This window comes from Hevea brasiliensis, chromosome 16, assembly GCF_030052815.1.
Source record: "Hevea brasiliensis isolate MT/VB/25A 57/8 chromosome 16, ASM3005281v1, whole genome shotgun sequence".
Lineage (NCBI taxonomy): Eukaryota > Viridiplantae > Streptophyta > Magnoliopsida > Malpighiales > Euphorbiaceae > Hevea > Hevea brasiliensis.
The window spans coordinates 57,555,907-57,570,606 of NC_079508.1; the positions used below are offsets into that span (position 1 = coordinate 57,555,907).

At 33.8% G+C, this 14,700-nt stretch overlaps 3 protein-coding genes and 1 long non-coding RNA gene across 7 annotated transcripts; 3 read left to right on the top strand and 1 right to left on the bottom strand.

The window, feature by feature from the left end:
- Nucleotides 1–33: 33 nt before the first annotated feature.
- Nucleotides 34–3,560, bottom strand: LOC110660671 (4-hydroxy-tetrahydrodipicolinate synthase, chloroplastic-like). Its single transcript, XM_058137772.1, has 3 exons — nucleotides 3,090–3,560; nucleotides 2,861–2,944; nucleotides 34–1,065 (listed from the first exon to the last, which is right to left on the bottom strand). The coding sequence occupies exons 1-3, from the start codon at nucleotides 3,173–3,175 to the stop codon at nucleotides 138–140; spliced, it is 1,098 nt and encodes a 365-aa protein (XP_057993755.1). The 5' UTR covers nucleotides 3,176–3,560; the 3' UTR covers nucleotides 34–137.
- Nucleotides 3,561–5,912: 2,352 nt separating this feature from the next.
- On the top strand, nucleotides 5,913–10,904 carry LOC110660657 (aspartic proteinase Asp1). Of its 3 annotated transcripts, none has more exons than XM_021819031.2 (9): nucleotides 5,913–6,114; nucleotides 6,674–6,889; nucleotides 7,102–7,219; nucleotides 7,547–7,770; nucleotides 8,452–8,676; nucleotides 8,767–8,905; nucleotides 9,279–9,476; nucleotides 10,366–10,438; nucleotides 10,535–10,904. In XM_021819031.2, exons 2-9 carry the CDS (start codon nucleotides 6,684–6,686, stop codon nucleotides 10,642–10,644), a joined length of 1,293 nt encoding a protein of 430 aa, XP_021674723.1. In that variant the 5' UTR covers nucleotides 5,913–6,114; nucleotides 6,674–6,683; the 3' UTR covers nucleotides 10,645–10,904. The 3 variants fall into 3 exon arrangements, with proteins under 3 accessions (XP_021674723.1, XP_021674731.1, XP_021674715.1); XM_021819039.2 differs by having other exon boundaries at nucleotides 5,920–6,114; nucleotides 6,767–6,889; XM_021819023.2 differs by lacking the exon at nucleotides 5,913–6,114 and having other exon boundaries at nucleotides 6,151–6,889.
- A 318-nt stretch (nucleotides 10,905–11,222) lies between these two features.
- LOC110662107 (uncharacterized) lies at nucleotides 11,223–12,502 on the top strand. Of its 2 annotated transcripts, none has more exons than XR_002496255.2 (2): nucleotides 11,223–11,765; nucleotides 12,288–12,502. It is a non-coding gene; the product is annotated as an uncharacterized LOC110662107 (long non-coding RNA). The 2 variants fall into 2 exon arrangements; XR_009144837.1 differs by having other exon boundaries at nucleotides 12,311–12,502.
- Nucleotides 12,503–13,610: 1,108 nt separating this feature from the next.
- Nucleotides 13,611–14,654, top strand: LOC110660647 (dirigent protein 19). Its single transcript, XM_021819013.2, has one exon. It carries the CDS (start codon nucleotides 13,874–13,876, stop codon nucleotides 14,507–14,509), a length of 636 nt encoding a protein of 211 aa, XP_021674705.2. The 5' UTR covers nucleotides 13,611–13,873; the 3' UTR covers nucleotides 14,510–14,654.
- The last annotated feature ends 46 nt before the right edge of the window (nucleotides 14,655–14,700 follow it).

A 14,700-nucleotide genomic window follows, 5' to 3' on the forward strand; every position in this document is an offset into this window, starting at 1 on the left:
CAACTATCAAGAACGCCTTATTTTTGCATTCACTGAAGAGGGAAAAAAAGAGCCTTATTTGTAAACTGTAACTGAAAATGAAAAAACAGACTAGTCATTGAAAACCCCTGCTAAATATCTTGGACCACAAAAAGTGACTAATACCGACCTACCAATATGAAGTCATCATCGTCAAGTACCTGAACATCTTTTTCTCCTACAAAATTCTCCCGCCCAATTGACTTGACCAAATTCACAAATTCTACCCTCTTTGGCAGAGGAAGAGGTACATATGGGAGCCTGAAAACTGGTCTCACAACTCCAAGTTGTACAAGAGCAGTGTTCAGTGCAATGGGGTTTGGCTCCTTGAAAAGCCAATCTATGAGAGGCAATAGTTTTGAATTCAGTGCAGGGTCCTTCCCCTCAAACATAAGTTTCTGCATTAAGCCTGGGACTAAGTTACTAGTTACAGAAATCACTCCTGTTGCCCCATGGTTCCACCTAGCATCATGGCATTGATCATCATTCCCACTCCACACCACAATTCCTTTCTCTGTGTACTGTTCCACCCGATCATTACCTACACATTCCTTAACACCTGCCAAGTTAGGACTCTGTGCTACAGTGTGTATCACACGCGGGGGAATATCTTGACCAGTTCGTGAAGGCACATTATAAATAATAGCAGGACCCATGGGTAGCACAGTATCAAAGTGAGAAATCAAACCCTCCACAGAGGTTTTGCCATAGTACGGATTGATATGAAGAGCAGCATGCATACCAACAGCAAAGCCTTGCTCTGTGGCATGAATTGCTTCCCTTGTAGAGTTGCTTCCAGTGTTTCCAATTACCTTGATTGAACCACCAAAACAGTTAACTGTGTGGCCAATAAGCATTATATGTTCATCCCAGCTCATCAACTGACCTTCACCAGTTGTGCCACCAACAATCACACCTTCAGCACCATTAACAATTTGCATGTTGACCAAGACATCATATGCTTCAAGATCAAATCTACCATCGGGTAAATATGGAGTTTTGATGGCTTTTATCAATCTAAGGGATTTTATATCCTCTGGTGATGTCCTGCAAACACCAAAAGAGCACATATAATTGTACGTGGCAATAAAAAGTATTTTAAAGCATAGCCCATCCCATGCCCTAAATTTTTATAATAATATATTTATTTATATCAACAAAGAAAAGTTTTGATATATTAAAATTTCATAAATCAATAAACAGAGAAAACTATACATGTTTTTTATAATATAAAAGATTATAAAATAGAAAATAATTAATAATTCAAATTAATATGCTAATACAATAAATATTGACATCATTAATTATGCAAGTCACAAGTTGATGAAATTTATGAATCTTCATTTTCTTTGTAATTCTCGTATGTTCATAGTTTACATATATATATATATATATATATATATATATATATATATATATATATATATATATATATATATATATATATATATGAAGAAAAATATGACAAATTTATGGGGCAGATCAAATGGCAATAAACTTTAAAGTACATTATTCAACAATGCATTAAAATTTTTTTAATAAGATGATTCGCTTGATTTATATGCAGCCAGGTTAACTGGGTCAACCTTAATTTCTAGAAAAAACAAGGTTTTCTATCTAAACCAGACCAGCCAGGCCAGGCTGGTTTTGACAACCATAATCTGTAGCATCAATTCTTGAATCAAACAAGCACTTTATCAACGAGTAGTCCCTCAACACCGAGTTGAGCTCACCAAAAATAACATCAAACCAGCCATGTGCACATTAAAGAGGCAAGCTTTGTTCTACCAATCCATTAACATATAAAAAAACCGTCACCAAGACATCAAACTAAATATTTTACACTTGATCAAGATATATTATACCACAGAAAAATGGTTTCCACCAATCTTTATGGCACTCATCATTTGGTTTAGAATCTTTCTAAGGAATCATTCAGATCATTTGAGTCATCAGCTATTTGGACCAAGTATATTCAGAGTTCATGCTTTTATCTAATATATTTTAGGTTCTGTCTTTTTTAATTTGTGCCATGCCTTTCCACATTCAAGGGAATAAGACATTGTAACTATAGTTTATGTGTTATTGAGGCCATTATCACTCAAACCACAATAAGAATATAAAGAGATTTTAATTGTATATATGCCTACCAGCAAAATGAAAGTGTTTGATCATCTATACTTCGAGTAGCTAGCTTAGGGCTACTTATCACACTCTTAAATTCAACATTCTAATTCATCCATCAAAACAAACACTATGAATCATTTACAATGTATACTTATTACTAACACTATGTGTCTGACTACCCTTGATTTTTCTCTTTTGAATATGTTCGAATATATTGGTCTAGTCTTGCATGTTTCCGTTGACCAAACCAGCTTTCCTAGGAATCATTTACAATGTATACTTATTACCAACACTATGTGTCTGACTACCCTTGATTTTACTCTTTTGAATATGTTCAAATATATTGGTCTAGTCTTGCATGTTTCCGCTGAACAAACCAGCTTCCTTTCTTTCCATGTTTTTAGCTTGTCTATCCATAAATGAAGGAAACTCTTCACCAAGAAGCCAGATAAATATCAGACTGTCAACTATCACTAATTGCACCAATCATTGATATAAAATCAGACTTTCAACATCACTAATTGCATCAATAGTTGAAATTGAGAATTTCCTACGTAGTCGTCCAACATAATAGAGACAGAGAACACTTTCTTTAGCTATAGCACTACAACAAAAAAAATCTATCTTATAGCACACAAGCAATAGTCAGGTATGACTCGGAACCAGAAAAGAATAGTTCATTCCAAATAAGAGTGCATCATATACTATTGACTACCTGTTTTTAACTTCAAAACTTCGCATAGGAAGATGCAAATTGGGTATTACAGCAGCTTGAGGAGACCTCCATTTTGCACTCCTCCTGTTTCAGAAAATAGGGAAGCACCTTCAGAGAAGATCTGGACAAAAAAATATTGCCAAAACAGATACATCGACTAATATCACATAAGAAAGGCTACAAGAGCCACAAAACAAAAAGATTAATTAAAAGCAAAATCAGATTCAACCTCTTGTAGTAATTGGTGGAAACAGAACGTGGAAGTTGGCAAGTAGAATCCCTCAAGCACATACTACTGCTACTCAAAGCAGCCATATCTTATGTTTTCTCCTCCTCTACTGAAACACAGAATACCAAACAAAACTTTCAAGAGCTGAAACGTATAGATTAAAGATTGCGACTTTTTCTTAGTGAACCGTGATGGTGATAATGGTGGAAATTGTAGGGGTAATCGCGGTGGATATAGCTTGCAGGAAGCACTGGAAAGGGCCGGCGGAGCTACAGCAGTGGGTATTGAAGGACATGACGTCAGATTTCCGATCAATAGGCGGCGGTGACAGTGACAGTGTCGGCTGCGACGACGAGATGTTGCTCTCTCCTTATAACCGAAACGGAGGCTGTCTATTCACTCTGTCGTGTAGCGTTCGCGTAGGGTTGTATTTACGGTTAGTTTTTTTTCCAATTTGATTAGGTGGTTTAGTATTTCAATAACTCTTTTTGAGATTTATTTTATAATTGATTTAAAATTTAAACAATCTTTAAAAATTATAATATGGTTTAAATTGAAATCTAACACCCTACAGATTTAATTTATATTTTAATTATTCTGTGTTTTTTGCACTTTTTTATTTTTATTTTTTACTTTTATTATTAAATAAAAATAGAATAAGGAAGTGAGAAGTAATTAAAAAACATTTAGCATATTTATTAACCTACTAAAAGAAGATATATCTAAAAATTGCATTTTGTAATTTTCTATTAATTAATAAAATCTTCTGATATTTTAGTAAAATAATAACTATTTTCATATTATTTTGTTAAATTAAATTAAACTTAATAAATGCAGATTCTCTTCTATATCCCAGTTAATATTTGTAATAAAATATAGATTTATCTGTCTCTATTAACCAATCAGGTGGTTACTTTTTATTAAAAAAAAAAAAGGATGTAAGTTTTCAGTTCAAGGTTAAGGACCGTTAATAAGATTCGAATTTTCGATCTAATAAGAATTTTGTCAACTAAATCAATACTAGCTAATATAATTAAATTTTTATTAATATTAATTTATTAATACTGTGTAAATTATTTATTTAAAAAAATCTCTATAAACTATAATTACATTGAAATTACTTTTAATATAAAGGTTCATAACTAAAAAAAATTATTATAAAATATCATTTTTATATTATTAAAAATGTAATTTTAAAAAATATTTTATGATTTTAATAATTTAAACAAATAAATTAGTATAAATTAATTTGCAAATCTGCACTTTACATAATTATTTTATGATTATTACAAAAAAAATAATTAATTAAATTTTAATTATAAAATAGTTTAAATTGATATATCTCATCTAGTCAAAAAATTAAATTTCTATAATTAAATAAGAAACTATATATATATAGTAGCAACATCGGCTATCAGTAGGGATAAGCATTCGGTTCAAACTGAACGGAATCGAATCAAATCATGAAAATCGAATTACATATTTTAAAAAATCAAACTGAACAGAAAAAGATGAAAAATCGAATCGAATCAAATAGCTCTATTTCGATTCGGTTTAGTTCAAATCGATCGGTTTTATTTTTTATTGATTTTTTAATTTAAACTTAATTTTCAAGTTATTTGGTTTAATTTTGATATTGGTTTGAACCTAATAACCATTAATCAATGAAATTAAACAAATTATATATATAATTACATATAATTCATAAATTTCCCATAAAAATAAATCAATTCAAAAATTAATAAACATATTCGGTTCGATATGGTTTAGCAGATTTTTTCTCTTCAAAATCGAACCGAATTAAAATAATCTAATTTTTTATAATATAAAACCGAACCGAATCGAATTAAAGCGGTTCGACTGAATTTATTCAATGTGAATCGAATAATGCTCACCCCTAACTATAAGCCTGATTTAACTTGAAATTAATGATTTTGATATAAAATTTTAAAAAAATTGGACAAGGTCACTTTCAGTTTTAATTTTGTTTTAATATAGCTTTGATTCGATTTAATTAAATTTAATGACTGAAATATTAAAAATTTTTATTTATTCAAATAAATTTATTTTATCTAAAATTAGATTAAATTAATTAATTTTAATTTAATTCATTGTCGATTTTGATTAATTTAATTTTGATAGATTTTAATTTTATATTATATCGATCGGATTATAAACTCAATCGTGGTTGAGCTATATATTAAATATTTTATATTTTTTTAAATAAATAACAATTTGTTCATGAATTTGACAACAAAGTTTAATATAAAATTTACATCAGTTCACTGAGCCAATTTATCTCAAAAATTGGCTGTACATAATACAGAGGGGAGAGAGAGGTGCATGAGATTGGTTAACTTTGAATGTTAAATTACATTTTAATTCTTAATCATCGCTGAATATTTGATTTTGATGTAATAAATAAGAAGGGAAGGTGGTCAGAGACTGTTGTTGGCTGGAGGTTCACGGTCTACTCCGGAAGGTGGCAGTGGAGAAGTGAAAAAATAAGTGGCGAAAGCGAGAGAAAGGGAGACAAATAAATAGGAGAGACAGAACTCGGACCATTGAAGTAAATAAGATTAACGATAAATTGAATGGAGAGATCTTTAATTTTGACAGAATTAAATTGTAAGTTGATATATTATAATTTTCAAAATTAAAGGACACAAGTGTTAACAAAGATAACATTCAAGGATGGAATAGTAAAATAGCCTTTATATATATAGTATGAATGAGTGTAGAAACGACAAACACTTCGCATTTAAAAAAAAAAAAAAAAAAAAGAGACTATTGGCAATTTTGTTTGGGTGCAAAATTTCCTTGATATCTTCTGTATTTAGCAATTCTGGTCTCCTTGACCACCTTATCTGAGGCTGACGCGTGGGGCAACACAATTCCGGTGAAAAGTCTTCCGGGTATGGATAGATTGGAGGAGTGTTTTTGCTCTCTCAAAACACTCGCACTGAGATGGTGTTTACTTCCAAGGAATTGAAAAAAGAGTATGTCAGCATTTCAAGAATCTCAGGTTTGATTTATTATTATTATTATTATTATTATTATACTCCTGCAAGGGGTTTCTTTTGTTTAATCACTACTCTTCCGTGTGTATTTGATCGAACACTTACTTATCCCTCCCACCTCAGAGGAGGAAAAGAATAAACATCTCACTACACAAACATTAGAAGAAATCTCAACTTCAATTTGGAGGTTAGGATGATTCCCCAGTAATCCCAGTGCAAAAGAAAGGGAAAACCAATTAAGGGACATTTAAAGAACCAAGCAATGTGCATGTCAATTCCTCCATGAACGAATGCTTAATTGTGAAGCAATGCTATTCTCAATACCAATCCCAGGTTTCAAAGTCACCTTCACATTAAAAACCAATTTTGGACAGACATGAGCTTTTCATAAACCAACAAACCCAGCTCCCCAAACAAGACACTAGAAAAAATTGTAGCGGTGTTTTTTCGTCTCCATTCAGTCATTTTAACAAACACATAGCACAGCATAGAATAATACATTAGATAATTAGATTGCATTGAAAACCAAAAATTCTAAAACATTCAGTGATACATCGATATCAGACAGAGAGAGATGGGAAAAGGGAAAGTGGGCTTTTCGGTGATGGCGTTGTTGGTCCTAGTAGGTCTGATTTTGGGGTCTTCATCTGCTTCTAGTGATGATAGGCAGCAAAGGTGGAGAAAAGCAATGCTATCAGGAGAAATGTCGTCATCAATGATGCTCAATAGAGTTGGATCGTCCATTGTTTTTCCACTTCATGGGAATGTATATCCTGCTGGGTACGTACATAAGATACAAAAGCGGGGTATTATCCTTGTTAATTCTTTGCCTCAGATTTTAGCTCTATGTCAAGCTTCATAAGTTTCTATATTCTATATACCACCATTGATGCTAATTATGCAATAAGTCTATGGAGATTTTGTTGTAGCGTTCATAGTATAATTTTGCTGAGCATATTTCTTTTCTAATGTCATAGAGTTCCATTTTGCAGATATTATAATGTTACTCTAAATATTGGGCAGCCACCAAAGCCCTACTTTCTTGATATAGACACAGGAAGTGACCTCACATGGCTCCAATGTGATGCTCCCTGTCACCATTGTACTGAGGTATACCCATCATCACTGGTTTTCTGCAATTCAGTTTTCTTAACCAGTACAACTGTGATTATGCCTTATCTAAACCTGAAAGGGCATAGAATGCTTTTATCATAATTGGATATGACCCCCTAATTGTTCTTCCCATTTCAGTTCATTCGCAAAGTCTCAACATAACGTCATACCTAGTTAATTTAATTTTAGGTCTTACAAATCATTTTAATAATTTCTCTTTGATGCACTCAAAATAAAAGCTGAATATTATTGCCGGTAAAATACCATATTTGCTAATGCCACTATGATAATTATCTTAATTAAGGTTAACTGTGGTCTTTGCAGGCACCTCATCCACTTTACCAACCCAGCAACAACCTAGTGGCTTGCAATGATCCCCTCTGTGCATCTTTGCAGCCGCCTGGTGACCACAAATGTCTAGACCCAGAGCAGTGTGACTATGAGGTTGAGTATGCGGATGGTGGATCATCTCTTGGTGTTCTTGTCAAGGATGTCTTTCTTCTGAACTTTACAAATGGAAAGCGGCTTAATCCTCTTCTGGCCCTCGGGTTCTTTTCTTTGCTTTCCTTCATTTTCTTAGTTCTACTGGACTATGCAGGTTTTTTTTTTTTTTTTTTTTCTTTAATGGCTTGCTGTGTATTTAGGACTTTAGATAGTCTTATGGAAGCCTTTGGATGAGATTGACATTAAACCTTTGATGCAATAGCGGAGATCCTGTTGAATTTGAGGATGAATGAGTTCCAGTAGCAATAGGACATTTTCTTTGGTTCCCCCCCTTCCCTTATGGCAATTGACATAGCCAATGACTAAGAAGATGGTTGTTAGCTGGGGTGGGGAACAGGGGCACCACATCGAGATGGACACCCATGTCTCAGGGCTAAAGCATAATGGCCGAACTCCACGCAGTGGTGGACCAAGGGGACAGTATGAGAGAACCAATCAAGATGGGCCTGATTATCATCTATGACTCTTTAAAGCTTTAGTCCTTACAATTTTTCACATTAAAGGGCGGTTGCCATTTTTTTTTTTTTTTCTGAAGTAGAGTCTTATCTTCTAAGTTTAGTAGCCCATTTTAACATCCTGAAAAATATGTAGGTAACTGCATCCATCTCTTTTCTGCATCATTTGCATATGACTTAAAATTAGTAAATAGAAATTATTCTTAATGTCGCTTTACTACTCATTTTTATCTAAATTAGTACTTTCCTCTATTTTCTTTTGTTTTACAGATGTGGGTACGATCAGCTTCCAGGTAGAGATCTTCATCCCTTAGATGGAATACTTGGCCTTGGCAAGGGAATATCCAGCATCCCATCGCAGCTTAGTAGCCAAGGTTTGGTGCAAAATGTAATCGGCCACTGTTTAAGTGGGCGTGGTGGAGGATTTCTCTTCTTTGGAGATGATATCTATGATTCATCTCGAGTGGCCTGGACACCAATGTCACGCGATATTTCGTAATTAAACCTTACGAATTTCCATTCATCTTTTGAAAATCTAGCTTTACTTTACTTATTTTATACTTAACCAATCATCTCTTATGCCAGCAAATACTATTCACCTGGATTTGCGGAATTAATATTTGATGGGAAATCAACTGGGATTAGAAATTTACCTACAGTTTTTGACAGTGGGAGCTCTTATTCTTACCTGAATTCACAGGCATATCAAGGATTATTATTTTTGGTGAGTAGGAAGCAACTTCATTGTGCATGCCAAAAATAACTAAGAAAATTGGCTTAGAATGTCTAGCAGACAGCATCATGCATTTGCAAAATACTTGTCTATACCTATAATCGTAATGAACAGTGAAATTCGTCTGTACTGGGGAAAGATGCTTCTTTCCTCACATGAATATCTCTCTCTCTCTCTCAGAAAAACACAAACATGCACGGAGACGCACACGCACAAAAAAAAAGAAGAAATATTCTTCATTGACTCCTGCCCATGATTAAAACAATTCACACTATAAATTTAATTTGAAACATCAATTATTTCCATTATTAAACCATTCTCAAGTCTTAATATCTCGTATCATTTATGGCATATTTCTTTATAGTTGAAGAAAGAATTATCAGGAAAGCCCTTAAGTGAAACATCAGACCAAACACTGCCTCTTTGTTGGAAAGGGAAGAAGCCGTTTAAAAGCATTCGTGATGTCAAGAAATACTTCAAGACCTTTGCATTGAGCTTCACAAGTGGTGGCAGGACTAAAACAAAGTTGGAATTCTCCCCAGAAGCGTATCTGATAATATCAGTAAGTCAAGGCGTCAAGCCTTTAACTTTCTCCTACCTTTTATTCTGCAATTTTGTCAATCAAAACTGTAATAAAATTGCAAATACATTGAATATTTCATTACATTGTTTACATACACAATAAAAATTTAATATAATAAAATGATAATTTATTATATAATTAATTATATTTTGACTAATGTAATAGACGCACTTACAAAAATATATATAATCATATTTGCTTGTTTGGTTATCACAATTTTTTTGTCACAATCACTACCCGCAAGTGTTAATTGTCATCATCCCTCCTACCACTGCCACCATTCACAATCATCTCACTGCCACTACCACCACTAATCGGTCATCACTACCACCACCTCGTCATCGCCACCAACACCACCACCATCACCACCACGTCCTCCTGGGCACCATCACAATTACCACCATTTAGTTACTACTACCGTGTAGCCACCATCACAATTACCACCATTTAGTTACTACCACCGTGTAGCCACCATCACAATTGATGCTATTCAGCCATCACTAGCACTCGAACATTGCCACTGTTGTCACCACCAATACCACCATTTGGTCACCTCCATAGCTACTGCTGCCGCTGCCACTGTCAGTCACAACCATTGCTACCACTCAATTGTTATTACCATTTACCACCATAAATAAATTAAATATTAAAATAAAAATTATCATTATATTACATTACATGCATTTTTATTTTTGTAAACAAAATATGAGAATAAAATGATAATTATATCGTATTACATTACGTCATATCATTCGTTTGATCCTGGAATTAAGTACATTACATCATATTACATCTTAGCAAATGTAACTTAAAGTGCAATTGGAACACTTGCTATTTGGTTGCTAATAACGCTGCTTCTGTTTGCCAGTCCAAGGGAAATGCCTGCTTGGGAATTCTAAATGGTACAGAAGTAGGGCTGGGCGATCTAAATGTCATTGGAGGTAAAAATGTTTCTTATATAATCTGAAGCATAACTTGATGAAATGAAAATTTCAGCCCTGCATCTGAACTGATTTTCTTCTTCATTGTTCTGCTAGACATATCAATGCAAGACAGAATGGTGATTTACAATAATGAGAAGCAAGTGATTGGGTGGGTGCCTGCAAATTGTGATCGGCTTCCCAAGTCCAAAAGCAATTCCATTTGATAACAACGATAGTCTGATGATCTCATCATCATAGGGTACCATCTAAAGAATCATATATGTATAATGTATCATTTGTAAAGAATACTCCGTTTATGTATGATATATGCACGAGTATAAATTGTACAAGGGTGATACCCCTCCTATCATAATTGGGGATACGTGCAAGTTGTAATTTACAAAAATATATTGTATGCACAAATTTGCAAAACATATGTACAAATATTTATTTTGGAATAGTCAAGAGTTGCCCCCAGAATTAATACTGTCGTGATTAGCACCTAAGTAAAAAGTTACTTTTATGTGAAATAATGAAGTAATGACTTGTAATATGAAGGTGCATTTGGATAGGCATTGGGTACATTTGAAATAAATTTGAATTTAAAAATGTATTTTAAGTTAGAAATTATAATTTTAATATAATTTCAAATTCAAATATTTCATCATTTTAAATTTCATTTACATGATATATATATATTTGAATTACTACAATGTCCTAGAAAAAGTGTATTCTTCGAAAAAAAGTTAAAAAAAAATAAAAAGGAAGCAGAAAAACAAATCCTGAAACTTGTGGGCTTGGCAGGAGCTGGGCAAAGGCACTATTATATCCACGGTGGAAAGGTCTCTCCTTTCACTGCAATTCTGACAGAGACACCATTGCCCATTTGATATTTCCGCATCAGCTGCCACAGTAATAAAACAATTCCAGAAATGAGCCTCAAATTCAATATTTTTGAAGGTCTACGACTCTATGTTTTCTTTACTACCAATTATTAAACAAGTCCCTGTTTGTCCAAACTCTGATGGGCATTTCTGCTCTTTAAAATCAATTCTTGTGGCTAATGAAACCAATATGTATCGGATATTAGATGAAATTCCCAGATTTCAAAGTCCAGTTGCCTAGGAATTACTGATTCTTTCCTTGTTTGCTTTAATCTGGGGAGATCAAAGGTAACCCAAATATGCTCATGACTTGCTATTTGTCATTCAATCTTATTTCACTGGACGGAGGTTGAAGATAAAGCTAATTTGAATCTCCATCTCTCTCTACATGCTTAACTGCATAGATATTTGGCTCACCGATGTGGTCTCTTTTCTTTTTTAGACAGATTGTGGGCATAAAGGTTAGATTGAACTCAGAAATCTTGTTGTGAATAATAGCTCTTCTATGCTTTCTTTCACCTATGATAGTTCATCCATTGCAATATATTGTTGGTGGAAATTTTAATTTTGAGTGATGTAACTTTTGATCTGAGGTTGAGAATTGTGTTGCTGAAGTTATCCTTGCGGGTATCTGTTACATTGCCGCAGTTAGTTACGTGGGTTAAGCTTACTTAAATGATCTGTCCATAATCTACTGTATAATTTATGATACAATATCAATTATCAATATTATGACCCATTTACTGATTGAATCCGAGGATTAGCAATAAAGAACAAAACACATAATTCTAAAAGCTTAACTTGATATTGAAAGTAGTTAAATACTTCCATACTTTCACGTAACTCTTGTACATTGGAGCAGTTTTATTATTTTCATCTGAATATGTTTATATTTTTCATTTGAGCACTTTCATAATATCATGCTACTGCTTCCATATCTTTCTGTGCATATTTTGCGTTCTATCGATGGGGCTCATCCCCAGTCATCGTGTACTTGCCACTACAGTCTTCCGGAAGCTGGTAAGCTCAAGGATGTGAGACAGAAGGCTTAAATTTTCAAGCATGGGCATCAAGCTTGGATTAGTTCAGCACAGGCCAGTTAACCATTGAAACGATAAGAACCTTCCTTCGATGAAACTTATACTAATTTTGTATTATCATGACAATTCTTGAATTTGAGCTTGAATTTGCAATCAAATATGTGTATGTTAAGGGGGAAAAGGCATGAATTTAAGCTATCAGAAACCATTTCTCTGTATACGTATTAACAACTACAGAACTCTGATGCTTGAGAAGACTCAAGTGCCTACGTATATGATTAGAACTAAAAAATGCAGGCTCATCTGTTCACAAATCGCTTTTGTGCAGAATGAGGATGAGGCTCTTTGGAAACTTACGTTATTGCCTGCAGGCCTGGAATATTCTACAATCTGTCCACTTGATTATAGATGGCATGTATTGGGCCTTGAAATGAAGTTGTAGAGTAACTTGAAGAGTAGATTCCTTTGCCAATGAGCAGCAGTAAATAAAGATGCATATTTTATTCCAATTTGATGCCTTTTCCACAGCTATCCAATAAATCTTGGATAAATTAATTAATCAATCGATAAGTTGCTAAAATGAAACAGCAGCTGCAAATCATATCGAGAAACTTCATCCGATGCCATGATCAAGGTTTTCAAATTCAGTCCAGCTAACTTTGGAATCGGTTCAAAGGATTAAATAAAGTATTAACTTAAATATATATTCAATATTATATAAAATATGTAACACTATTGACCTTTTATTATGATGTAGGTAACTTTATTTGAACAATTAAATTATTAAAATTACTTTTTTTTTAAAACCAAATTATTAAAATGACTTGAATATTAACAAAATAAAATTTCTTGAATGGGTAACACATAAATCGTTTAGAATTTGAAAATTTTAAAGTATAATAGAAAAAAAAATTAAAATAATTTTTGTACAAATGTAGCATATATCAGATTATGGTTGCATTCCCTTGGGACCTGAACAAACAACAGTCCGTCAAGATTTTCTTTGAAACAAAAGCAGATGAAGCGTAATTCCGAAGTTGCATAAATTCATTTTAGATTTTCTTTAAAATACACTTATTTCAGTGAAGTTTTCCTTGGTGCTTCAAATTATGTAACTAAATTATTTAAAATGTTGTCTGCAAGATAAAGTGTGAAAGGAAGAATAGTCAATCAAAAGGGCTGCTTGCAACCTTTCCAAATGTTATCCCTTCTAACATTTTGGGGTCTGAATTTGCGGAGTCTATGCAAAGTTATTTCTAATGCGTTGCTTTTGACTGGACTTATGGTTTGCTGCATAAATTTCCCCTCATTACACTTGTACAATTGAAAATGAAGTCTCACCTATTTTGATCATTCAAACACTTCATCCACTCTAGTCCGTTTATGATGCTTGTATGCATCTATATCTAAGGGTAGATTTGTTGTTGACTGATTCAGCCTCTCTCCCTAAACAAAGTAATCTATGTCCCCATCTCAATTCCAAGTCCCTACAGGCTAAAGTCAGTCAAGTCTTTCAGACAGCCCTATAAATGAACCTGATCATTCATGCTCTTGCTTGCACCAGTCACTTGCTCTTAATTAACAAGCTCTGGCTAGAAGACACAGCCATGGCTCAATCTCTATGCCCCTATGCTCTTGCTGCTTTGCTTTTAGTTCTTTCACTGAAGGGTACCTCCGCCGCACACCACCACCACCACCAACTCAAGTCCCTCCATTTTTCACTTTACCAACATGAAACCATCAACAAAACTGGATATATCATAGTGAATGGTGTTGCAGGAGCAAACCTCAGTCAACTCGCACTGCCTTTCGGTACCTTATTTGTTTTCCAGGATCCCATGACAGTTACAGCCAACCGAACTTCCAAAGTCGTTGGCATCGCAGAAGGAAATTCCATAACATCTAGTCTCGATGGGCTAACCAGCATTTCTACTGCTAAGATCACTTTAAGTTTGAAAAACCACAAAGGGTCAATCTCCATCGTTGGAGGTACGCATAATGTCAAACCTGCTGATCATCCTGTTGTGGGAGGCACTGGTGACTTCATGTTTGTACAAGGCTATGTAACATCTTCTCCGGTGGATCTCGTTGGCCTCACTGTTGTCTACAAGATTGAATTTCACCTGTACTGGCCTCCATATGCAGAGCAAGTTCATTCAGCCTAAACGGCAAACTCAAAATCCAAAATCAACAACATATTCAAATAATTAATGACTGTATTTTTCTTATCATGTTCACCATTATTCATTTTGTACTCTGTTTTATTTTAGCATGGAAATTGGAAAATATATAATTACATTATTTATCAAACGTCAATCTCTCTCTTCCCCTGATTCTGGGTCATCCATTGGTCAAA